At 42.6% G+C, this 26561-nt stretch overlaps 1 protein-coding gene across 2 annotated transcripts; it reads left to right on the top strand.

Annotated features, from left to right (window-relative positions):
* Positions 1–615: 615 nt before the first annotated feature.
* tp53bp2a (tumor protein p53 binding protein, 2a) lies at positions 616–26548 on the top strand. 2 transcript variants are annotated; one of them, XM_030770567.1, is made up of 21 exons: positions 616–831; positions 1005–1097; positions 9812–9959; positions 11285–11398; positions 12053–12120; positions 12561–12662; positions 12937–13111; positions 13587–13768; positions 13908–14072; positions 14263–14295; positions 15629–15676; positions 16608–16806; positions 19224–19346; positions 19515–19645; positions 19879–20314; positions 21333–22120; positions 22907–23044; positions 23319–23452; positions 23850–24016; positions 24651–24850; positions 24998–26548. In XM_030770567.1, the coding sequence occupies exons 2-21, from the start codon at positions 1071–1073 to the stop codon at positions 25037–25039; spliced, it is 3420 nt and encodes a 1139-aa protein (XP_030626427.1). In that variant the 5' UTR covers positions 616–831; positions 1005–1070; the 3' UTR covers positions 25040–26548. The 2 variants fall into 2 exon arrangements, with proteins under 2 accessions (XP_030626427.1, XP_030626429.1); XM_030770569.1 differs by lacking the exons at positions 14263–14295; positions 15629–15676.
* Positions 26549–26561: the final 13 nt, after the last annotated feature.

The raw sequence follows: 26561 nt of genomic DNA, 5'->3' as shown, positions 1-26561 counted from the left end.
CGGGCGCGTGAACGTGTCATTCGACATAGTTGGTGTAGAATTCTGGGACTTGCAGTTTTCTTGCAGCCTCACATCCTAGGTTACGGTACCTGCTACATTCCCCAAGATAACTTCTCCACATATCCTTAGCAGATTTCCCCAATCATTTAATTGTAGTCCATTTAAAATAAAAATGTTCTCTAATAACGTTTGTAAACGTGGCGTTATGAAAATTTCAATTCGAGACATGTACATAGCAGTCGATTATAAAAGACAGTGCTTCAATTACAGCTATCTACATACAAATAAAGTCAGTTTTACAATAAGGATTAAAAGAGATAAATCAAATTTCGTTCAAGCATCAGATACCACTGTTTATTATTTATTACAAAATGATCAAGCACATAACGACAACAGACTTCGACACACACAGACTTCCATAGCGACGTTATTCAGACTGAGTGAGTGGCGGGTATAGAAAGGTGGTAGTGCTCGATGGGGCGGAGCACAAATTCCAACTGGATGAGTTTTCCAATCACACGTCACACTGGGTTGGACTGGCTTGGCTTTTAACAACTGTGCATAGTGCCTTCGGCTAGCGAGCTGGACGGACTTTTCTGGGAGATATGTCCAAGATGTTCCTCGATCGGTGAAAGCGCTGAATTTTACATTAGATAGGGATGCCGATATTGTAGCACTGAAAACACTTATACCACATTGCCGCGAAACTGCTGTCTGAGATCAACCAAAGAAACGAGACTGGAAACTTTCACCGGATGCTAATAACGCAGCAAAGAAATCGCCACGGAAAACTTTCCTTGTGAGAAGGCCTAGCAGCTCTCAAAGCAACAGGTCGGTTGTAGGCTGGGAGTCACTCTAAAGCCACCCGGATTAAAATAGACCGAATTTCCAGGGTCATTTAAATTAACGTTTATTCTTGGTGAAACTGTAGTGTAACTGAAAGGAGAGTTTTTAACAGGTTGTTTATGACACAAAAAGGCGATTTGAATGATCTTTGATTCCAGGATTAGCAACAGCCGTTGTCGAGATCCTCGAAGCGACTGCGATCCCAGGAATTCTCTCCTGATTAAATGCGGTACGAAGCCAATATGATGCCGGTGAGTCTAATAACACCAGAGCTTTTCAACACATTCTTTTCTGTTGATTATTTATTGTTTATACAATTACATGTCTATCACATACATATATAACTACACACTTCGGTTATATTTATGACCAAGTTGGTGGCTTAGTAAAGCCAGTGTTGAAACATTGATGGGTAGGGGTGATAAGGATACCATGTTGCGCTCTAACCTGAAATGTTGCTTAATCGGGAGTAACTATAGTACGGGGTTGTTTTCTGGACGTAGACTAAGTCTGGTCTGTGGATATTAAGGATTTGCAATGGAGAAATTGCAATTTGTGATTAAAAGTCCTTGTTTGAGCGAAAACCTCCCGCATGTATCATGTCTGTTTTGTCGGCGAACCCTGGATCTACGGGCAGTGATGTAATACCAGTGCATTGTGTTGACCGAAACTACCTCAAGAACAGCTCTGACAGGACTAATACGTGGTTTTAGTATTACCGAACAAATTTACCTCCGTTCAACATAGTTTCTTTGACTTTATTTTTACCCCAGTATGTGGCAATATGTCTGAGATTATTGTACTTAACGCAGTGTGGATCTTAACTCAGTTTTTAAGATTCCATCGCTGTTGTCTTAACGCTGTTAACTCCATGGTATTTCTCCCTCTCTGTAGGCTATAAGTCATCTTTTTTCTTTTTAAAGCAGAGACAACAAGAGCAAATATCTGTTCATGAGGGCACAGGAATGCTTTTTTTATTTAGGTACAATGTACTATAATATTTTAAGGTTTATCGGTTCATGAACCGTGCTCAACATGCTTGATTTATTGTTGCCTTAGGCTCCATGTTAAATAATTTTTTAAAAATTAATGTCACTCTGTTCACTGGTGATAAAGAGTGGGCCAGCTCACTGTCAGCAGAATGGGTAAAGAGCCTGTAGCCAAGCCAGATGCCCTCCACACACATGCAGCCTCTTTTGCTGCAGTCTAAAAGGCAGTTCAAATTTGTCTCTCAACACATCTTTCAACGTGAAGTGGGGAAGAGCATTCCGGAAAGGACCTGGAGCTGGAGACTGAATGCGTTCTCCAGATTTGCATTTTTAAGGGGATTTTTAATTTACTCATAATAAAATATTTCAGTGCTGAACAGCTGCTAAGAGAGAATTATAAAAAAGCAAGCATATGTGTAATGTTCCAAATGTGAAAAAAATACAAGAGCAGAAGGATGTCTGATATTGGGGCTCTGTAATATGCTTTGGATATATTGTTTAGTGTTTATATTATGGAGACATCTCCATGAGATGTTTGTGTTATTTAGCTTCAGCATGAAGAATAGAATCAAACTCATTCCAACGTCTGCACACCCATGAAATTGCACATATTTTGGTTTGTTATTTTTACAAGATCTCCGTTAACTCTCCACCCTTCTCCCTGGAGTGGAATGTAAACACACTATTAAGCTATTTGGCAGCAATGTCAGTTTTGATTACCTTTTGCTGTTTGTCCCTCTGTAACTAACCCTTCATCTTCATCAGTTGTTACAGTGCCCTGTGTTAGAGGAGCATCTGTATCTGTTCTCAGCGCGTCATACATCTCCCCAGAGCTTATTTTATGGGTCAAATGGGAACTCAGCCATTTCTGCCACCACAGCTGGGTTGAGATATGACCCCAGTAACAGATTTGTGATGTCAGTGAATCTACTGCACTCTTACCTCAATATGTCAACATTTACATGTGCTGAGCTATTGTGTTTGGGAGCAGAGTTGCCTGGGAGACCTCCTGAGTGTTGTCATAGCTAGAAATGTCGTATTATAGTTTGCGTGAAGCATGAGTGGTGAAAAGGAATCAGTCTTTCTACAGCACAATGGAATCAAGTTGTCTTTATGGGACAGTGAAGCAGGGGGCATTGTTTTTAGTCCTCTGGTGAACCCAGATAAGGGAATCCCTTATACAGTGGATCTAATGGAGCAGCGTGTCCCAGATTGCCTTGTTTTCTCTGTTTTAAACAGTCAGACACTAAGTTTTATGTTCAGCAGTGACTTATGGTTAATCTTTCTCTGACGCTGTAATAACTGTATCATCCAAATGCTGATTGGGATCAGTTACATTTTAATCTCTTTATTTTGCTTCATCAGAAGTTGTATTTAGTCAACTTTTACATAAAAATCTGTAAGTCAATTTAATCTTCTTTTGGTTGTAGGATGTTGGGTCATTAAGTGAAACCAAACACACTCCGATAGTTTATTACTCTGTTTTGTTTTACTGTACGTTTTCCTTGTCGTTTTTTTCCCTTATCGTCTGGTGATTGCCTTACTCCTTATCACTCATATCCTTTCAAAAGTCCTGCGTTAAATGAAACATTTGAATATTTCTGCATGCTTCCGTGTGAATTGGCTTTGTGTGCTCTGTGGTTTTCCTTTGTCTGCAGAAGACTGGGTTTGGATCATTTTAGTCAGGTTAAGTTTGCTTTGCAGCCTGTTTCCTCCAGGTGTAACCCTGGGTAAACAAATTCTAGTTTAAGAAGAGAGTGAAAAGGAAAGGCCTTCCTGTAATAGAAAGAATTTAAAAAGCCCCTGAAAATAGCCCAGAGAATGGATAGCCTATTCAAATCCTCTGAACAGATACGCTGTTAAGTTTCAGTTGATTTGTGTGTGTGTGTGAGTGACGTCAAATGAGAGAGAGAGAGAGAGAGAAAAAAATGAAACTGAGATACTCTCTTGTAAAGTATTAACTCTCTCAGCAGAAGAATAACAGACTGAGTCCCTCGTGTTTTCAGACTGAAAGGACAAGGCAATTTTAAGCACCTCCATTCTGTGTCGCACAGTGCAGGCATTGTGGCTCTAATGTCAAAAGTTGTAATATAAGTCACCTTGGGGTCGATGGGTGGTGTGCGTGTTTGGGGAGGGGTTGGGGTGCTTGTATAAAGGGGGGGGGGAGTGGAGCATCTGGAGAGAATTTGTTTAATAAGAACTAACCCTTTGCTAATCTCATTATGCAGTGAATCAATGATTTACCTCTGAAGATCAATGATTACAAAGAGGAGTATGATGTAGCCCCAAAAGAATTTTATTTTGTGCTTGGAGCTGAAACAGGGTGAAGTAAACAAAAAGCCTATGTATGTTTTATACAAGATGTAAGTTAACATCATGAAAGAAATGTGCTGTATTTCAGTGGTATTTATTTCATTGTGCATCCTTTTTTTAGATGTGAAGGACAGATGACATAAGTCTTAGTGACTCTTGATGTAAAGTGTAAAGGTTTTTCAGGGGGAGATCGTCATAGCAGAATGGCAGATCGTTCATTTTCATTTGTTTGTTGCCAAGTAGCAGCATGAATCCTACATATTTCCAATGAACCTGTCGTCATTTTTGATATGATATGATGCCAGAATGACTTGGCAGAGGCCGTAAACCTTTCAACGGTTACTTTTTTATTGTTTGTGTTTGAAGGACTCTTATCATTTGAAAAGTGTCAAAACAGTCTGGCATCAATAGTGTCACATGGAAAGGGGAGACACACAGTTTCAAAAAGAACATAAATTGATAGTAATTAGATTTTAGAGTTTGAATAAATTAAGCCAGAGGGGCTGATTCTAATGTGGCCGCAGCGTCTCCTGTTTGGTTTGTGGTTATCTGTTTGTTGGGCGTGGTCACAGACGCAGTGTTTGTCACTCTGGTCACCCTTCTGGATGTCCTGAGCTTTCTCAGCTGCCCTGGGCTCCCCTGGGCCGCTGGTGTTAGCGAGCGGTACCGCCTACCTGTCACTCTTCATCTGCTCTCACTCTCTGTGTTTGCCCGACAACGGCGGCTTTCCTGTCAGAGCTACAGGTTAACCCTCACTGAGTGGTAAGAGTGTGTATTCTGTTTCCTTGCCTGTCAGGTTGGTCGTGTTTACCGTGTGGCCTGTAGGTTTGTATTAGCTGTTTGTTAATTTAGTCTGCTTGTTTGCTAATGTCAGCAAATGTGTCGCTAAACTACCCAAGTGTGGTGTCATTGTCGGATTTATAATGTTCTTGAATTGTCATGTTTCTCTTTGTTTTTTATTTTAATGCTGTTTTTAATTTTCTGTAGTCAGCTTACATTTCTTGAAATAACTGTTTTAATATCGGAATAAGTTTTCAATCAGGTTTTGGCAACATTTCAGTGAAGTTTCTCTCTCTTTCTCTCGTGGAAATCATGAACTGTCCCATTAGACCTTGTCTATGACTGACTTTGACGCAGCAGACCTAATTACATAACCCTTTATGTGTTATTAAAATGTCACATTTCTTTTGTAGAGACTGGCCTTTGAAAACTGCACAGGAGACACTTTTCAGCTTTCACTGTCACGGTTAATTTAATAAAACAGAAATCTTGTTTACCCTGTGGCGAGATTATTTCATTGCGGTTTACTTTGACAGAGGTCGGTCGGTGGTATTTTAGAGAACCCATGGATAATAGCGTCACAACTCAATTACTCATCCATTTACGTCTGCTCAATATGTGTTCTGTTAAAGAAGATGGCTGTAAAATATTGACTGAATCTAATTACTGTAGCTGCAAGTGCTAGAATTTTCTAAATTTCCAGAATTTTCTGAATTCTCAGAGGTGAAAGTGTTTTTGTTTTGGTCCCGTTGCCTGAAGGTAGCTGTCTGCTTTGTGAATCTACATTGTTTAGTGTCTTTGTCTTTTGTTTGATCTGTAGGAGTGGTTCAGTCACCCTTCCCCTCTTCCTGTGGCTGTCCCTCGTTCCCTGGTGTGTTTATGTGTTGGTAAAGCTCGAAACTCCATGACTCCAGTACCACCCCATCCCCAGAGCCCAGACACAGCCACAAGTGCAGTGACCTCGGTGTCATCGCTGGTTCTTGTTGGGGGAACAGAATCAAACTGTCCTGGGGGTGTCAAATGTGAATGCTAATCAAGGACAAGTGTCCACCCCCCCCCGGACAGTGCAACCAGCGAGGTCATGCGTTTATGTGTGCTAGAAACACACTGTTCCGTCAGCTGGGGCCGACTCTTTGAACTGCTTTCAAAGACCACCCCCCTCCCCAGAGTTTGATGTTGCTTTACGCTTTCATCTACAAGTCCTGTCTAGACACAACAGGAAATAACCTGCACCTGCGGAAATTGGTTCTACCTACTGGCTTCAGCTCCTTGTCTCCTGTCATTTCAGATGCATTTGACAGCCTCTGAGACAGAAGATTTACTGTGTAGTTTGTCTTTGTTGCTTAGTTCCTGTCAGCCATGCTATTATTCCTAATGCTCCACTGCGTTGTTGTTTTACTGTGCCCTGTGTGGAGAGTTTGGCTGTGGAGCTTTGTGCTTTGCATGAAAAGACTGCAAGAAGCAGCAACATTGTGGGAGTTTTACATTATGTCAAATCAAGCAGGTGTATGTATTCAAGTTATTTCTCCCAGCTGTGTTGCTCTCACAGAAAACAAGGTGTAATTTCTTACTAACTAGAGACTTGCTGTGGCATTTATTGTTGTTTACCTTCTTGTTTGCCCCCACCCCCCCCCCGCCCCTAAGTTTAGCCTACCTGTATTTTCTGGCTCTTGCCCTTTTGAGTTGAGCTGGGTTTTATGATGCATGAGAGTGCAGTGGTATGTTACCTGAATTTTTGAAATTTTTATTTATGCCTTTAAACCAAAATTATTAGTCTTTAAAATGTGATTGAGTAATCTTTATTTGTTTCTTAAATCAGTCTGAAATGGACTAAAAACCACCTAATTGTTATATGATAACTTGTATCAAATACGTTAATCAAAAATGTGAAATAAGCTATTAAACTGAAAACAAATATGCAGAAATTTTGTGATTAGCCTGAAGGATTTTTGTGCTAAACAAGGAAAAATTGTAAGTAGGCTCATTGATTTGACATTTTGACTGTGACTGTTTATAAATGTTTATTTATTTGCTCATTTTTGCTGGGGGAGTTTTGCATCTGCTCTTGATTGTGTATCAGTGTGTGTCTTTTCCCTGCTGTTGCATTGGCTGATATTTTATGCGTGCAGCAGGAGGAGGATGAAGGTCACATGCGAGCGCTGTAAACTGCCTGCTCATGAGGCCCGGCCTTTGGGGAGTACACTGTGACTCTCACTCTGTGACTCTTTGAGGATCATTAAGTTTAATGCTGACTGGATGGGCTAGTGGAGCCTCTGGATAATGGCTTTTTTGCACGCTCTCCTCTGTCCTAAAGGGTGACGGGATCTTTTGGAGGTTTCTTTGAAAGCATTCATCTATGCACGTGTGTGTGTGTGTAAATGGTTGACGTTGGCTTTAGTTGTTTGGGTGGAGCTGGGTGTGTCTGTAGCATAGACAATGAAGAGCTGCAGTCGTACAGTCGCAGGCATTGTGAGTAGTTTCATTCGATCAGCCTCAGTCTTGAACAGTTTGAGTTTGAATGACACATTGTATCAGCAGAAGCAAAGTCACTTTGTCTGTTAAATCACCTTGTCTTGTAGCCAGATTACCCTGTCATGATATGTAAATGCAGGTTAACAGATGGGACGTGCTGAAAGCATAGGGGTCAGTGACAAACTGTCCAGATTAAATAGATTTATCACAGTCTTGATGCTCACGAAGGTCTTTTCATGATGAGATCATCATATATGTACTCTAATAATGTATTAAAATAATTATCAGTCTTTCTGGCGATTTTTTGTTTTTTGACGTGTGGAGTGATGTATACAGAATAGTCAGGTGAGGGGTTTACTGTCTGGCTGGAGAGAGGGAGAGGCAGTCAGAGAGAGAGACAGGGGGAGAGGACACAGCTGTAGAGTGAACAGCGTTTGTGGCTGTTACAGGATTGCCCTGCCCCCCCTTCCCTGCTGGGCGTGTTTGACCCACGCTCTCTCAGGGCAGGTCAGGTCAGGTCGTCTGTAATGAGTTGAAGGGGACAGAGAGAGAGAAAAAGGGAGAAGGTTTTGCCTTCAGGGAAAGACATAATCAACATTTACTATGGAAGTCACACAGTACTACTGAAGTTGTTTAATGTTGCACCAACAGCCTTCTCTTATTCTGATGTTAAAACATTAAAAAAAGAACAGATTTGGTTTCTGCTTATTCTGCCATTGATCAAAAGCCTCTTAAACTCCTGATAAACAGACATGGCAGTGCATTGGATTTTGGGGCTTTTATCTCAGATTTTTGTGGGTTTATCTTTATTAATGCATATAGCCTGTACACGCAACCCTGTGGTTGTTTTTGGTTTTGTTTTGAATTGAGATTCTTTTGTGTGTGATCATAGCCACATTTTATGCATGTCCTCTATAACCAACTATTAGTCATCTGAAAATTCCACATACTTTGTAGAGATTCTCAGAGAAAGTCATTTTGTTGGTAATTTTCTTGTCGTGTAGCTCTAATGCCATATGTTAATGCAATCAGCAGAGGTGGACGCCTTTTGTTTTCTTTGGAGAGTATGGATTTGCAAGTTAAAGGTGACTAAGCACTACTGCCCAGGTTTGATGTATTCTCAGTCAGACGGGTCCACCTATTTACACATGCTCAAATAAACTATTTTTGGTGGGGAAATATTAGAGAGAGAGAGACATTGTTCAGAAGAAAACGTCCTGTCTTGGACACTGGGTTAATTTTGTGCACTCTCTTGTTCACTGGACCAAACTATGGTCAAGGAAACCTCTGGAAGATTGGGATTGTCTGTGAACGTGTCAAATTAAACATATAATTAATAACCCACAGAGGCATACGGGTTTCTGTTGTCACCCATAACATAATATTTGTCTTAGTGTTATGACAGTGAGTGATACAGGGATGTAAGAGCATCCTGCGAAGATACAACAGACAAAGCATTTTTGGTTGAGGGCAGGGTGAAGAGTATAGTTGAAAGGAAAGTCCATTTGCTGTGATGTGAATCGGGATTCTCACAGCATGTCATGGGTTGAATCGGGATTCTCACAGCATGTCATGGGTTGAATCGGGATTCTCACAGCATGTCATGGGTTGAATCGGGATTCTCACAGCATGTCATGGGTTGAATCGGGATTCTCACAGCATGTCATGGGTTGAATCGGGATTCTCACAGGGTGTCATGGGGTGAATCGGGATTCTCACAGCGTGTCATGGGGTGAATCGGGATTCTCACAGCGTGTCATGGGGTGAATCGGGATTCTCACAGCGTGTCATGGGGTGAATCGGGATTCTCACAGCGTGTCATGGGGTGAATCGGGATTCTCACAGCGTGTCATGGGGTGAATCGGGATTCTCGCAGTGTCTTGTGGTTGTTAGTGGTTGGAGACAGTCCTGTGGAGACGGCGGCATAGCCGGAGCCAGTGTGAACTGTGGAGCTGGGCTGAGATGCCAGGCATGGTGCTGTGGTTACAGAGGGGAGAGGGGGCAGGAACCAGGGCAGCAGAAAACAACGTTCAACAGCTGGGTACTGCGTTAACTTATCCAGGGATGGTGTAATAGAAAACATGAATCTTAAATTCTGTCAGACTTGTGTAGTCCGAACTTTGTACCCTTCATGTGCATTAGGGATCTCCCGTGAAATGCTGCTATGGTTGTTGATAGGTTCAAAGCTGCCTTTATGCAGTACTGCTGTGTGCTTGATTCCACACAGGGATTTTATTTCTCTTCTGTCATCTGATGTGACATTGAATCAAGTAAAACTGATCTGATAAGCCAATAGAAACTTATAACCTGCATAGACTGGACTCAAAGGTTTAAAATGTGATTTTTGGTCTGGTGATGGTCTGCAGCTGTTTTCTGAGGTTTGTTGTTCTCTCTCTCTCTGTTCTTTACAGATGTTCCTTACCGTGTACCTCAGTAACAACGACCAGCATTTTACCGAGGTGCCCATCACTCCGGAGACGGTATGTCGAGATGTAGTGGACCTGTGCAAAGAACCCGGGGAGGTGGACTGCCACCTGGCTGAGGTGTGGCGTGGATCAGGTGAGCAGAACAAACCTGCAGCGTGGATATTAAAAAACCTGCAACTCGGATTTTAAACAGCCAGCAACTCGGATATTAAACAACCAGCAGCTTGAATATTTAACATTCTGCTACTTGCGTGTTAAACAACCGGAAACTCAGATATTCATTTATAGAGATAAGAGCACCGTGCTAAGGGTTTGGCAAACTTGCTCCACTGTTAAATGACTTTCTCCCAAAATGTATTAAGATCATTAAGATAATTAAGATCATTAAGTCCAACTCTACACTCATGGATATCATTGATTTACTCCTCCAAAATAAATTCTTTTATTCACAGTTTTTAAGACATTTAAATGATCAGTAATACCTTTATATTGTCTGAACACAAATTCATATCACTTGGATTTTTCATTTTACTGACACTTCCAGAGCATCACTGACAAGCCCATTGTTAAAGTGTCTCTCACAGCAGCGTGAGATTTCAAATGCTAATGCCGTTTTGGTCTCTCTCAGTTTCTCTAAATACAAAAGCCATATAAAGGCACCGCTTTGAGACTGGAGGAGAACGCTCCGGCTCCTCACATCCACAGACACTTGAAATGCGCTTGGCACTCAAGTGCCTGAGGTTTTTTTTTTTTTTTTTTTTGCTATGGATGGTTTCCATGGTTACGGCGTGGCGAACGACAAGACTAGCTGAAAGCTTTACAATTCGAGCGTCTAAAATGGCCTTGAATGAATGACAGCAAAAACTGAGCTATATCTGTCGTTATTCAAGTGAGATTCACTGTCGTATGTGACTGCATGGTTCTGAATGATAGGTTGAAGGGTTCTTTTCCAAAAAAAAGGGCTATTGTTTTGAACGTATACATGTTTACCTGGAAGAATGCCAATTGAAACTGTAGAGTCAGTCCTTCAAGAGAATGAACGTGTCTGTGAAATGTTGCAGTGCAGAACGTCAGTCTGTCTAGTCAAAGCAGTTCTGCAGCATTCATGTCTCAGGGCCTTTTTGTTTTGAAAGGAAAGCATGGCATCAGTGATTCAAATGATCTCCCTGCAGTCGTCTACCTTATCTAAACTCCTGTGAAACCAACACTTTACTCCTACATATATCGATACTAACTCCTGAATTAGAATAAGCTGTGTACAAAATCCTGGTATTTATTGACTGATTTTTCTTAACCTGTTAGCGTCCATCAACGCGTTATAGGTTTTCAGTGTTGTTAAGCCCTGGGGCTTAAAGTAGCTCAATGCCGTTTAGATCTTTCTGGATATAAAACACGATGGAGCCTAAGCCTGAGCATAAGCTGACGGTGACGGGGGTTTGGCGTTTGTTTCGTCTACAGAGCGTGCGGTAGGTGAAGGAGAGAGGATGCTGGACCTGCTACAGCGCTGGGGTCAGCAGAAAGCCGAAGTCCGCTTCTTCCTGCGTCACGACCGCCCCCCCAACCGTGACTCAGGTGAGTGTTCGTCTCTTTGATCTGACTTCTGGATGCGGTCCAATCCACTTGGCACCAAGTCCTCAGCAAATCATTCCTACTCAGTGTAAACAGAGATTGACTGCTAGCGCAGAATCTGGAGGGCAAGAGGATAAAACTCTCTCAAAGGTTATTCCCCCATCATAAACACCCAAACGAAAAGCAGCCTTCGATACACATTATTCTTGATTACTCAGCCAAATATGGGTTTTTATTCAGATGTTGTCCAGAAACATGGCATGAGTAGCAGACACTGGCATGGCTAAGGGAACAGTAAAGACACTGTCTCAGCACACTTTTCTGCCTTATGTCAAGTGTCGCAAGCTCAAATAAATCCAGCAGTCATGGCCAGAGGCAGTGAACACTGGACCTATCGTTATTGAGTTCGCAAGACCTGCTGTTTTAGCTGTTTTCATTCATTTGTTCATTCATTCGTTCATTCATTCATTTATTTATGAAAGCAGTGTTTGACCTATGGGCCTATGTTCAGCAGAGTATTTTAAATCTTGAACCCTGCCCTCCCCCTACTCCCAGCCCTCCTTTTTCCTCAGATCTGCTTGGCGTTCTGTAATAAGGCTTAACTGTCCAGCCTGCACTGGTTCCCTCTGACTTGATTAACTGTGTTTGCGTATGCAGGATTCAGAGGGTCCGAACATAAGAGGAATGGTGTGAAAGGACCCGCGGACAGAAGGATGGAAAATGGGGTGAGGGAAACACTTTTAAACCAGAGTTTAAAATGCCTTTCTTTCTTTCTTTTTTTTTTTTTTTGTAACCCCCATAAACAATGCACAGTTAGTATTGTCTCCTGTTCTCTGAACCGTTTCCCTTGGAGGACTGCTCAGAGGGTTTGTTTGGGATCTGGTAGAGAAGTGGTTTTTTTTGGTTATGCCTGTTTAGATGTGCTGTGAGAAACTTTTGGCGGTGGTGCGGGAGTAGAAACAAGCTGAGCTACTTCTGTTTGAAGAGTCATGAAAAGAATGTATCATTAGCTCACAGGAGCTCTCGGGCTCTAATTCCCATGTGTAGTCAGCAGTGAAACTTTGCCTTTGTGGGAGAATTGAAGCCGGTGTGTTGTGTGCCTGGAGGTAATGTTTACCTGTCAGACTGGTGATGATGTGATGCGTGATGTTGCTTCCCTGTGTAGGTGACTCCGCCCCGCATGGACATGACCCTGGCTGAGCTACAGGAAATGGCTGCTAGGCAACAGCAGCAGATTGATGCCCATCAGCAGCTCCTAGCCTCTAAGGTACAGAGGGTGTGTGTGAGTGTGTGTGAGTGTGTGAGTGTATGTGAGAGAGAGAGAAGCTAGAAATTGAAGGAAGAGAGGGAAAGAAAAGAAGGGAAACATCAAACATGTCAAGAAAGGCAGGGCTTTATTTTAAGCTGGGTGGTATTTGAGTGTGTCAGGCTTATGAAATGAGCTGTAAGTCTTACAGGAGAAGGGCAAAGTCTTCAGCCCTCGGTGCTTTATTAGCTGGACGTATTGTACAGCTCCACTCTTAGCCCCGGTCTCTCCCCAGGAGCAGCGTCTGCGTTACCTCAAACAGCAGGACCAGAGGCAGCAGCAGCAAGCGTCTGAGCAGGAGAAATTGAAGAGGCTCCGTGAGAACGTGCAGAACCAGGAGGCCCGGCTGAAGAAAGTTCGCGCTCTCAAGGGTCAAGTGGAACAGAAACGCCTTAGCAATGGCAAACTGGGTGAGCGGCACCAATCAAAGGCCTTTATCAACTTAGTTCAATGAAACGCTTGACAACCAGTAACGCTCCAGAATAAAGTAGAAGGATTTTCATCTTGATGAACATAGTTTGATGATTCATGTCATGAGGTCATATCTGTACCTTGTAAGATATGAGATGAAACTGTTGACTATTTTTGATGAACTGAAGGATTTTGTGATGTGTTTTGCTGGACATCGACCTTAGCTTGTTTTTCACCAAAAACTCAAGCAGCCAGTCTGTGCTTTTCCCAGAGAGGTCCGATTCAGTGTCCTGTGTGTCTTTGCTGTGTTCAGTGGGTCATGTTTTGAGCTATGTTGAAGAGGTGGTGCTGTAAGATACTATCTGTGTTTATGCATTGTGCTGTCTGAAGCATTTTGGAATGGGTTCACTGACCTGTCGCATTTGTGTGCTTTGTTTTTTTTTTTTTTCTTTTTCTTTTTCTGTTTTTGAACAGTGGAGGAGATTGAGCAGATGAACAATCTGTTCCAGCAGAAACAGAGAGAGCTAGTGGCGGCTGTGTCGAAGGTAGAGGAGCTGAGCCGACAGCTTGAGATGCTGAAAAACGGGAAAATGGAGGCCTACAACGACAACCAGAGCTCTGTGGCTGAGCTTGACCGGCTCTACAAAGAACTGCAGGTAAAGAGGGACCTAGAGCGTCCCTTTGGACTGGACTATATTCTTAACATGGACTCAACGTAAAAACGTATTGACTGTTGGAGAAAGTCGCTGCTTAGCTCAGCTCTCTTGGTGGATATCTCTCCCATTCTCCTCCTAGCTAAGGAACAAACTCAACCAGGAGCAAAACGTGAAACTGCAGCAGCAGAGAGAGATGCTAAACAAACGGAACCAGGAGGTGGCAGCGATGGACAAGCGTGTGAACGAACTCCGCGACCGTTTGTGGAAAAAGAAAGCCGCTCTGCAGCAAAAAGAGAATCTGCCTGTGAGTACCATACCTGTCTACTGTAGTTTACTGGCCAAAGCCCTCACGTGGTCATTTTTAGTTCAGGGCACATGGGCTTTTAGCCGTTAACCAAACCACATTAGTTACTTGTTAGCTAAGAGAGGTTCTCGCAGAGAGCACCCTCAAGGGGTTGCTAAATGAAGCCCAGTTTTTTTTGTTTCTGTGACAGTTTCCAAGGCAACCATATGCACCTCAGCTAACAGTAAGAGTCTTTTCCCTATCTGTTTCTTAAAGAATGAACTGTGTTAATTTTGTCTTCACATGTTCTCTTGGGAGGGTGGGGAGTTAAAGTAACCGCTGGTACGTGTCGTCCTGTCCCAGGGTTAACCATTTCTATTTGTTTACACTAACACATCCCTTTTCTGCTGGAAATGGAGAGAGGCTATGGGCAGGAATGCTAGGGAAGATCTTATCTGATTCTCCAAAACATGGACTGGAGTATCGCCCCTGTTTTCCCATGACTAACAGTACACTTATCTTTCCTCATCTTATTTTCCCCTGTGGTTGAGTTTTGACTTTGTGGTTGCCGTGGCACCCTGAATGGAATTTATAACAGAAGCACTGTATTAGATAAAACAGGATGTTCCAGATATGACGAAATACAGATTTTTTTTTCCCCCGCTGGTTAGGAATAGTTTGGTGTCATAAGTTAGAACTGAACACAGGACGTAAGCTTTAGGAGGACTGATGAATTCACTGTCTGTGGCTGAGATGAAGCACTGTGTTACACCTCTGACAAGTCAGTGGGACATCGCTCTCCTCTTTCACTACGTTAAAAGCTGTCTTGTCTTTTGTTTAATCTTCTGTTTGCTCTCAGCAACATGGTGGGAATTATGTTTAATTTGGCTTTGCATTGTCTTGGTGGTCCTTTTTGTTCTTTCCTAAATTTTCCTTTTTATTTGCACCTGCATGAAGTTGATGAAGGATTAGTAGGTCATTTCAGTGAGTCTTCACTTTTACTCTAAGACTGCAGCCTCTAAATATAAAAAACATCCATATAATCATGTGAATCCAGAAAGTTCATCCTTGTTAAAAAGCTTTTAAATCCTTTTCTTATTGGCCATTACTCCTTGATCTTTTGATCTCAGTGAGATAAGATTTTAATCCAACCTCAAAGCTCCATTCTTCTTTTTGCTGTGGATTCTCTCAGACAAAAGGATGAGCTGGAGTGGATGGAGGTGTGTTTTATAACAGATGAAAGAAAAAATCTGACTGCTTACTGCTAGACTCAGTGAGTAGGTAATTTAGTGATGCTCTGCCTTGAATCTTAATGAATCAGCCCTTTTCAGGCTGACACAAAGAGATTACGTTTACCCCTTGGTCTTTGCCAGGAAAATAATTTGAGACTACCCAGCGAGTGTGTTGGTACAAACTTAAGAGGTTTTCTTGTTTCTGCCAAACTAACACGAATTTCTCTCTTCTCTCTCCGGCGTTTTGTGAACGACAGATTAAAAAAAAAAAGTGTACATCTTTAATTTTTTGGACTGAACTTGTTGTTGCTGTTGTTTTTTTTTTTTTTGTTTGTTTTTCTCAAGAATGGCTTCCCTGTTAAAGAGAAGGCTTCAAAAGATACACAACCCAAGGTAAAGATCTGGCGTGGGACTGCTGTGTTTGGCTTATCCATCCTAGTCATGGTGATGTGGGTAGAAATTTCATGAGGTCTTAGTGTTTTTCCAGAATTGGATGGGGTTTTTTTCGTCTTATTTAAAGGGCACAGCTTGTGTTAAGCTGCTTTTCAGTCTTAAGTTGCATAAGAGACTTTTTGACGCAGTTGGAAAAGTTTGCTCTTTGTTTAAGCAAAGGGGGAATTGTAAGTCATGACGTTATGAGTGAAAAACAAAATTCTGATGTTTTCCCTGCTTAAATCAGAGTAGTTATAATGCCTGCAGCCAGTTTTGTCTTGAAAATGTGTTCAGAGACATTGTTAAGAGTGGTGTGTGTGTGTGTGTGTGTGTGTATACACAGCTCTGTTTTTTTTTTGAGAAACTCAAGGACCATAGACATCACAGGAAGATGCACGTAGAGAGCGCTCGGCAGTCTTACACACACACTTGGCCTTAATCACCTACATCCCCAGTATTGTGGCCAGTGTTTGAATGACTTATCTTCCAACCCCCCCCCTCACCTTTTTTTTTTTTTATCTACTCCATTTTTGAGTTGCACCATAAAAACCTTGTCAAAAGACAAGCACATTTGAAGACTTCCATTATCCTGACTGGTTCTTGTCCATCTCTTCCCTGTCAGGCTTGTCTGTTTCTGAGTTTCTGTGTTTAAGTAACTTGCATGCTTGTCTTCAGTAAGATCAATTTGCATATAAGTTTATATATATATATATATATATATATATATATATATATATATATATGTATATATATATATATGTATGTATGTGTATATATATATATATATATATGTATATATATATATATATATGTATGTGTATATATGTATATATATATATATATATATATATGTACGTATATATATATGTTCTCTGATGCGTCTCTTCTACAGGTGTCCTCAGACGGCCAGGGTCCCCAGCAGTCTGGTCCCTCACGCGTGGCAGCTGTGGGGCCGTACATCCAGTCCTCCACCATGCCCAGAGGCCCAGTGAAACACGAGCTACTGGTCAAACCCACGTACCCAGACGGCACGGCCACTCTGCCAGCACAGGACAGGAACGCAGCTGCGTCACAGGGCAAGCCTGGCACAGGTACGCAACTCATCCCACACATGCTGCTCTCACCTGCGTCTGTACGCTGTCTCCCTGACAACAACGAGGGCTTGAGAACCAGACACAATCAGAGGGGAAAAGATGGAGAAGTTCAGAAATATTAAAAATTATGACTACATCTGTTACCCAATAAGTATAAAAGCACCGTACAAATCCCCTCTGAGTACTAACTAATGCAGATTCAGGGCGTTTTGCTTATTTATGTAAGGATTATTGTCTATGTTTAAGCAAGACGGGCAATGTTGGATGTATATTTTGTTGATCCCTAAATAGTAAGTGAATTTTAAAAGCAGCATTAACTAGTTTTTGTGCTTTGGTATTTGGCATTGGTTCTGGCTGTCTGAATGTGTAGCAGGAGGAGAACATTCTGGAACATCTCTGTTGTGTTGGAAGTTGTCCAGCTGTGATGTAACATTGAGTTTGGAAGGTAGTGGACTGCTGTTGGTTTCCGTGTGCAGTGGTGCTGTGCTCTTCTAAAAATGACTCCCTCCCCTATTATCTCTCTGAGTACTTGGAAAGAACAGATTTTTCCAGTACTGATCTAAGTTTCAGTGTTGTACCGTAATTTTCAGTGCTCACATTTATTAAGCATATTTATCAAGTCACAATTTGATTATTTAGTGGCAATGCAATAAAATCCCAGTAAATATCCTAATACTTGCCCAGAAATTAAAATAATGATATTTTTTCTACATAGTAAAGGCAAGAAATCCGTCCAGTATTTTCAATATGCTTGACAAATGTGGTTTATCGTCAGTAATTTTTATTTTTCGCACATTTAAATATCAGAGGAGTTTTTACAGGTAGGCAGTCCGATGTTTGAAACCCATTTCTTGTGGCAATGAGTTAGTCATGCCACTGGAGGGCGCCAAAAAGCCATAAACATAATGTTTCCAGTGGAGGTCAAGCTGTTGGGGGTACAGCTCCCCCATGCAGGATGTCAGTTTTCACTTGAGTGGTCTTCATTAGGCACTCAATGTCAGAGCGGAGCCCCAGAAAAATGTTGAGTAAGGCTTTCCACACAGCACTGTGGGCTACACCTGTCTTAAAGGTCAACCGACTCACTGACTGTGAAGCAGATGTGTAGCTTCTCTCTCTCTCTCTTTCTCTGTGTGTGTGTGTGTGTCTCTCTCTCTCTCTCTGTCTCTCTACCTTATTCTTTTTTTTTTTACCAAAAACCAAACCGTGACAGACAAAGAAGGGAGGTAAAGCAGTGTTGTGGCCCCTTTTTACCCTCTTTTTTTTTTTCTAAAAGAATGAGTCAGCCTCACTCCCTCAGTCAGGATTCTTTAGAAAAAAAAACCCCAAAAAACAAAACAGCCCCACCAGAGAAATGAATCCATGTTTCATTAAATATTCATAATTCTCTAAACTAGCAAACCAGGAGTGATATTTTTTTTTTTTTTCGTTTGTCTTGACGCAAGCCTCCACATCTCTCCCTCTTTTCCATTCGTTCCGTGAGGCAAGGCATGAGTTAAATGTAACAGGTCTGTGCAAGCCTGCAGTCATGTTGCATGCTATCATTTCCGCCTGATGGACCAGTATGCAGAGGGAGAGAAGGGAGGAAGGAGGGCTGTGTGACGTGAATTAGCATATCGCACAAGTCCTGTCCTGAGAGTCGGCTTCTTCGGGCCGTATGGAGGCAGGTTCTGGCCCCACCCGGCCCGGCCCGGTCCTCCCTCGGCACCCGGATTCTCTTGCTGTCCCCTCCGGTGTTCCTTTCCTTTTCATATTATTTCCAGTCTTTTTGTTTTGCTGTAGTTTGTGAGGTAGTCACGCTGTCAGTTTTTTGTCCTTCCGTGTGTTTATAGAGGCAATGTTCTTGCTTAAGCCGCTGAAAGAACTGCGGGCGAAGAGAAAAGGTAACTTCTCCCTCTGTTGTGCTGAGATGCTTGTGTGTTCTCTGGACTGGCTCTGTGGGACAGTTGTGGTGTGTTGTCTTCAGCTAGGGTTTCTTTAAATGTAGCAGATTTCCAGTGTGATCTTCCTCTGGGGTTTTTTTTTGTTTGTTTGTTTTGTTTTTTTGTTTTCACTCTGTTCAGTTCTCTCTTTGCATTAAGAAATGTATGAATTTTTGAGTCCTGTTCATTTGTAGAAGGTATTGTTTGCTTTTGATCTATTATGTGGTTAAGGCTCTGTTCTGAGACCTGCTCTTCCTAGTGCATTCCAAACTCCTTAATCAGTTATTAGATGTATATGGTGTCATGCTAATGGATCAGTCAGATATGGCCAGTCCAGAGGACTTGTATTCAACCCTCAGCACAATACTCTTTGATTGGCAAACAGTTTTCTGAGATCCAGCCTCATGCAGCTGAAACCCCCCCCCCTGTATCTTAAAACAAAAAAACATACAACCCGTGTTTTAAAATGGAACCATCACTCCTCTTTCTCTCCAGGTCTCCACCCGGTGAAGGTGTCGTCCAAGCTGACGGACTGGGGTCCTTCCAACGCGGAGACTGGGAACGGCCACGGGTCTTCCACTCTGCCCCGCATGCCCAGTCAGGCTACGGCGGAGCAAGGTGACCCAGCGCGCATCCCGCTCCTCTGTGAGATCCACACAGGCTCACAGACTCACACATGCAGATGGCTTAGTCCTCGTGGCTGTATGAACAAGCTTGTGATTGTGCTATGAATGCTGATGTGTGTCTTTCTGTCTCTCCCTCTCTCTGTCCTCCCCCCGGCTGCAGATGATGCAGAGGTGCTGAAACGCGGGCAGGACAGGAAAGTGCGTCCTGTCTCCATGTTCGAGTCCACTGACCTTCCCGCCACATCCTTACGCAAAAACCAGAGCAGTGATGACCTTGTGAGGGATGCCCAGGTACCGCCTCTGTGTCTCTGTCAACAGCTGTAACCGAATCTGAATACACTCAGTTTGGCCTGAATAATGTATCAACATAAAGTTTGACTTGGTAGTGCCCGAACATGCATAGTTTAAGCATGTACGAAGTTAGAATGAAAGCCTGTAGGACTGTTCACAGCTTAAACTATCTGCACGTGAAGTGGTTTCCTTTGACTCATTTGGCTATCTTTGGGGTCTTTGCTCCTCTTCAGAGTGCTGGAAAGACTGGAGTCAAAGTTCCTCCTCCAGTGCCCAGTAAACCCAGACAGGTCAACCTGCCCTCGGGGACCCAGATATCCTACGGGAAACCCGCGCTTGGCACAGGAACTTTTCCCGGGAAGGCCAAGCCGGCCAATCACAACCAGTCCTCTGGATCACACGGCCGGGTCCCTCTTCCCTCCTCACAGAGCAACACCTTACCCTTGCCCTCGAAGCAGGAGACTCCGCCCGCAGCCACCGTGCGGCCCTTCACGCCGGAGCCTCCCGGCTCTAAGGACCCAGCAGGGCAGCCTCTGCAGAAACCCCAGACCCTGGCCGCCCGCTCCATCTATTCGATGTACACCCAGCAGCCTACACCAGGCAAATCTTTCCAGCCAAGCAACCAGGGAGGACTGAACCGAACCCAGAACCGCAACAACTTCGTCAGTGGTAAGAGCATTTGTTTATGTTGTTTTGGAAAAGTCATGCATCTTTGGTCCGTCATTTAGTAACTCTTAATTACCCTCTCTAACTAAGCCAAACCTGTTTTGCGTTTCAGTGGGCTTGTGAATGAATGTGAAGTAAAATTTTAATGGACGTGCCATTCTTGTTTAAAATGTTACAGCACAACACTATTTTGTTTTATTGTTTTTCATGAATATGTTTATAATTAGCGCTTAGCGGAGAGAAGCATCAAAAAATGATTTGTGTTAATTTATTCAGGTATAACGGATTAGAATTGGTCGGATCACTTTTAAAACCTTTTTCAGCGGCTTTCCACACCAAACAGGATGTTGTCCTAAGAAGAATAAGAATATTCTTCTTCCACGTAATAAAATTGAACCATTATCTGTACATTAGCTGGAGGCACCCCAGAATGTTTACATAAAAGATAAGGCTTTTCGTGACTGAACCTCGGATATTCATAACACTATTTTTAAAGTAAATTAGAAAAAGCAGAATACTGCCTACAGCAGATCATGTGCAGCCCAGACTGCAGCGTCTAGCAGTGGAAACTGTTATGCTACGGTTCTTATTTTATTTATCGCCTGCTTTTGAATAGTTATATAGGATCATTACTGTCACGCTTTTCGCTTCTCTGGACATTAGCAAAGGGTTAAATATTGTAGTTAAATATACTGTAGTTTGGATGTTTATTATTTTTTATTTTTGTGTTGGCTTAGCTGCGCTATCTGTTGGAAATTAGGATACTAGAAACCCTCGGGCTAATCAAGTGAACGCCGGTCTTCACGTACACATTGCTAACCGACGTGGCATTCTCAGGGGGGGAAAAAAACACCTCACATCTGTTACTCTCCCAATCTGTTGTCTGGAATATTTGATGCTTAGTCCTCTGCTTGCATGTGTGACAGTTCTGTGTTGAGTTTAGGTCAGATGAATACGTTTTAATGGTGAGGGTTTGACTTCTCATATTGACCCCTGTCTTTCTGTATGTCTGTCTGTGTAGTGTATGGAAAGCCAGTGATTTCTGGACAGAATCAGCAGTCTCAGAACCAGTACCCAGAGAATCCATATCTAGAGAGGTCTATTGGTTCTGAGACAGAAATGGACCAAAGTACCGGAGGGTCGGTCACGGACGGCCAGGAGACAGAGCGTATTCCCAGACCCCTCAGCCCCACCAAACTTCTACCCTTCATCTCCAACCCTTACCGTCACCAGAGCGACGTGGACCTGGAAGCTCTGAGGAAGAAGCTCTACAATGCACCCAGACCGCTCAAAAAACGCAGCTCTATCACTGAGCCCGAGGGACCCGCTGGGCCCAATATCCAGAAGTTGCTCTATCAGAAGACCACTCTCGCTGCCATGGAAACCACTGTGAACCAGCCCGTCTACCAGCCAACCGCTGGGGAGGGAGAGAAAGAAGGTTCCGGAACACTCTCCGTAGCCCCTGAGTCCGCTCCCCCCGAGATCCCCTCTTCTGAGTTCCCCGAACAGACTCCTTCTGAACCTCCTGCCTCCCCCTTGGTCACACCTCAGATCGAAGGCGAAGACTTCATTCCTCCTCCGCCCCCATCTCACCCTGCGCCAAAGCCTGACGACGCCCTACTTCCACCTCCTCCACCGGTGGTGGAGGAACAGCCACCCACCCTCCCACCCCCTCCAGATAGCTTCATAGAGGAATTCCCTCCTTACCCACCTCCTCCATACCCCAGTGGTGGGGAGCAGGAGGCCTTGGGAGAGGACACTTTCAGCATGCAGCCTCCTGAGGTCACAGGTCAAGTCCCTTTGCCCCCTGTAAGTACCCCCTTACACCTTCTACAGCACGTCGCATGGTGTTAACTTGCTGCCTCAGAATCTCAGAAACCATAAGCTTGTGTTGTTTTGTATTGGGTCTGACATGTCAGAGTGTTGGTTGTCCTTGAGGCGCCCTGGTCATCAACCAGGCTTTTCTTCTCAGTGTTTACATAACTAATCCCCGATATGAAACATGCTTTATGAGAACTCTGAAGCTGTTCATTTGCGTATAATCGGATAAAACTCCACTCAACTCCGGAGGCTTAGCTACCTTTGAATGTGACGTTTGACGTGCATGATTTCTTTTCTTTTTTTTTTTTGGTCCTTTCGAAGTAAACGAAGATTTGCATTCCTTTCTCTGTGAGGGCTTTTATTAGCAGGCTCTGAAAGACGCTTTTACACGAGGGGTGCTTTGCATTTGTGCGTGTGGTTATAGGAGCAAAACAGGCTGACCCACTTCTCAGGGCACTAGTCACTAAAACTAATGATCTGCGGCCCATTAAAACCTGAAAGGGCTCTTTATCTTAGGAGAAAAATGGCATTAATCGGCTTGTGGAACCCTGTTAAGAGAAACCAGTGTGTTTTCATGCTGGACTGGCCGCCGTACGTACGTTTCTCACTTGCGAGTTTCATGAGCAGGCTAGTTGAGATCCAGTTCCTCAGACCCCAGTGCTGGGGAAGACTCACATGGATAGTATCCGCTGCTAGAGTACTGTGACGGGGGTGTTCTTACCACCCTGTGAGACAGTGTAATGTGGATCTGATTCTGGTGTTTTCTCCGTTTAGGGCAAAAGGACCAACCTCCGTAAGGCTGGATCAGAGCGAATCGACCACAACATGAGAGTGAAGTTCAACCCTTTGGCCCTGCTGCTAGACTCCTCGTTAGAGGGAGAGTTTGACTTGGTACAGAGAATCATCTATGAGGTGAGTTAACCATCCTACAAACTCATCTGCCTTGTTTTTTTTTCTCTCCTGTCTTCCTTCCACTCAAGGCTAGATTTTGTTTTTAATGAATCATAGTACTCAGACTTGCTTGACGAGCTTCCGTCACCTCAGCCCTGTAGAATATTTTTCAAACATGAATTACTATTATTATTATTATCTCAGTTGTTATTATTGCTTCTTTATGTACTGTGTTGTTGTTCAGATGTGAGAGGGTGTGTTTAGTGCACTCTGATCGGTGTGTGTTGTGATTCAGGTGGACGATCCCAGTCAACCGAATGATGAAGGCATTACAGCTCTACACAATGCCGTCTGCGCCGGACACACAGAAATAGTCAAGTTCCTGGTCCAGTTTGGCGTCAATGTGAACGCAGCGGACAGTGACGGCTGGTGAGTTCAAGCAAATATTTATGTAGATTAAAAAATGTAAATGGAAAAAAAAAAAAAACATTACGGGATCGGTTTCCCCCTGCAAAGTGTATTCATTTCTTTTTCTCTTTTTACACTGCTGGAGCGTGTAAGTGCTTTTGAAAGTAGTGGGAAAGGTAGACACATTAAAACTATTTAATTAAACTAGTTGTTGTAGAATTACTATAGTACTGTCCTCTACCTCCTTGTAGACATTGTTTTCTTTGTTCTCTGTTGAACTGACAGCTGATAAATATGACACTGATTTTGATGTGTTGATAGACATACTGTCTGTGGGATTAGTAGAAACGGCCCAGGGTAAGAGTGAACTTTGTGAGCCTTTGCATTGAGAGACATTTGTTTTTCCTCTGTGTTGTAGGACTCCTCTTCACTGTGCAGCCTCCTGTAATAATGTCCAGATGTGTAAGTTTCTGGTGGAGTCGGGGGCAGCTGTGTTTGCCATGACCTACAGTGACATGCAGACTGCCGCTGATAAATGTGAAGAGATGGAAGAGGGTTACTCCCAGTGCTCCCAGTTCCTCTACGGTGGGTTTCCCAGTAGTCTAATTTAATTTTTTTTCTTGTGGAGTGTTCCTGTGCAGCCAGTGAACCTTTCTAGAAGTGGAAACTTAGTTCTACTCCCTTACCTTCTATTGTTATGCACCTCAAACACAGGGAAACCAACAGCCCACAGTTGTTAAAGTTGTGATTTACCTCAAACACATTTCCCACATTTTCACCACAAAAACATTTTCTTCCAGATTCATAAAATTTGTCACTAGAAAGGTTCAAATGAATGTCCAAAATATTTCCATCCATAATTCACACACTCCAAATGTCTCGTTCAGTGTATAGCAGTCTGAGTGGTAAACTTGAGGGAATACAAAGGTTTTTGTTTGTGAAGTGCAAATCACTTTCTGATTGGTTGAAGTTTCTGGGTTTGACTGACAGTTTAGGAAGGTTCACTCAGCCCCTTTGTCTTGCTGTGTTTGTTTTGGCTTTGGAAGAGAGTTTGATAACAGAAGGTTTGTACTGGAGGTGTGACTCTTTCTTTCTGAAACACTATGAAATGTAACCAATAATAAAAAGCTAGTCAATGTTTAATGCAGCTCCTCAGGGACACTTTGAGCTTTTTTTGGAGTGTCACATATCTCATAGCATGTGTGTTTTTGTGACTCAGGAGTCCAGGAGAAGATGGGGATCATGAACAGGGGCGTGGTGTACGCTCTTTGGGACTATGAGAAAGAGAACGAGGATGAGCTGGACTTTAAAGAAGGAGACTGCATGACCATCATCCGCAGAGAGGACGAGGATGAGGTGGAATGGTGGTGGGCGCGAATGGGCGACACAGAGGGGTACATTCCCCGAAACCTTCTGGGGGTGAGCAGAAACCCGTCAGCCCTCCATCTGTTTAAAGCAAAGGAAAAAAAATCAAGAAGTGACAGTTCAGTTATATACTGATTACACTGTCATTAGTTAAAAACTGCATTGTTTTGAAACTAAATGGAACATATTTTCTCTCTACAGTTATATCCCAGAATAAAGCCACGGCAGAGGAGTTTGGCCTAAGTGTGACGGCGTGATGGACGCGCCATGACCTCAGCGTGCGAGCATATGTCATGGACACTACAGTGATGCTGAAGAGACACATCATAATTTACATCTGTTTAAAGGACTCCACTGAGAGAACTACAGTCAAATAATGAAGAGACCAAAATACATGAAGGATAAATATATATATATGTATTTTTTTTTTTGGAAGAGGACGGAAAAAAATGTAAAAACTGAAACACAAACTCACCCTTGCAGGTGAACCAAGGACCAGTGACTCTTGGCTTACCGAAAGCACTTTTGTATAACCTCAGATTTGACACTTATTTTTTCACAACTCTCTGTTTGTCATGCTGATATTGTTACTTTTTCTCTTATGCTCTAATCTATCAGCAATACATAACTGAATAGGACTTTGATAGTGCGAAAGAAATGGAACGAACAGTGTTTTTGTGCGTAAACTGAGTTTATCTGTTCTGTCTTTTGTGTTGGTTTTGGACTATTGTTAGCTGTTTTTCCTTTTCTTTTTTTAATCAGAGAAACATTTTATGTTCTGTGCTTGACCATGTGGAAAACTACTTGCTAAACTAGCTATAAAATCTGCTTTAGTACAGCCAGACAGTTGGACAGTCTTACAGAGCTCAACGTTTCACTCATCATTTCAATCGACGACGTCAATGTCCACCCAAAACTGCAACTAGACTAGCTCTACCAGAGCAATGACTAGACCAGCTATATATCTGTCTGGCTTATATGGAACTGTGGCTAGACCAACTTTCATTGATCTACAGCTACAACAGCTCTGCTACCATATCTGGCTGTCTTTGCATAGATGCTTCCAATATGAACTGGACGGATACAGAAGCTAGGAACATTGCTTAAGGTTAGGCAATTCTCCTTTTCTACTATGTATGACAACCCCCCAACCCCCCAGAAATGAACCGATGAGCTGTTTTTAGAAACTTTTGAGTTGGAGCATACATCACTGTTTTGTTCATGGTCATTGTGACTTATCTTTTACATTTTAGTTGTACAATCACTTTTTTACATACTAGAAAGCCTTGGTTTTGTTTCCAGACTCTTTATAACACTCCTAGCCACATGTATCGGACCCAAGAAAATTTCAGGAGATACATACATACGAAAATCAGTAAAACCACATTGTTAAAAAATTAGGTACCTCTCTCCGTTCACTTTGTGGGTTTTTAAAAAAAGCCCAGTAATGTGAACAGTCCTTGTGTATACTTGGTGACATTTTGGTTTACACAAAAACATTTGTTTTTCATCTCATAAACTGAATCTGAAATATTGAGATGGTAATAGGAATCATTGTAATTGATCAATTTCATCCAGAGACCCAACAGTTTTTTTTTTTAATCACAGAGTGTATATTGCTAGGGTACCTTTGTGTGTTTTACAGAAGTTGTTGTCTTAATACAGATGTATTTATTCTTTTATTTTTCACTGTGATTGCTTTTGTCTCACATTGAACCTCGCTCGTTCGTTCAACTTTTAACTTTTACAATAAAATTCTTTACAC

Source organism: Chanos chanos, chromosome 4 (genome assembly GCF_902362185.1).
Source record: "Chanos chanos chromosome 4, fChaCha1.1, whole genome shotgun sequence".
NCBI classification, from domain to species: Eukaryota; Metazoa; Chordata; class Actinopteri; order Gonorynchiformes; family Chanidae; genus Chanos; species Chanos chanos.
Note: the sequence above shows the minus strand (reverse complement) of the source record. Positions and strands in the feature narration are given on the sequence as shown.

Excerpts from the sequence above, each read along its gene's own strand:
- tp53bp2a (XM_030770567.1), top strand. The coding sequence starts at position 1,071 with ATGCGGTACGAAGCCAATATGATGCCG. Across the intron at positions 14,296-15,628 it reads CATATGCACCTCAGCTAACA|AATGGCTTCCCTGTTAAAGA; the intron begins GTAAGAGTCTTT and ends GTTTTTCTCAAG. Across the intron at positions 20,315-21,332 it reads CCGCAACAACTTCGTCAGTG|TGTATGGAAAGCCAGTGATT; the intron begins GTAAGAGCATTT and ends CTGTCTGTGTAG.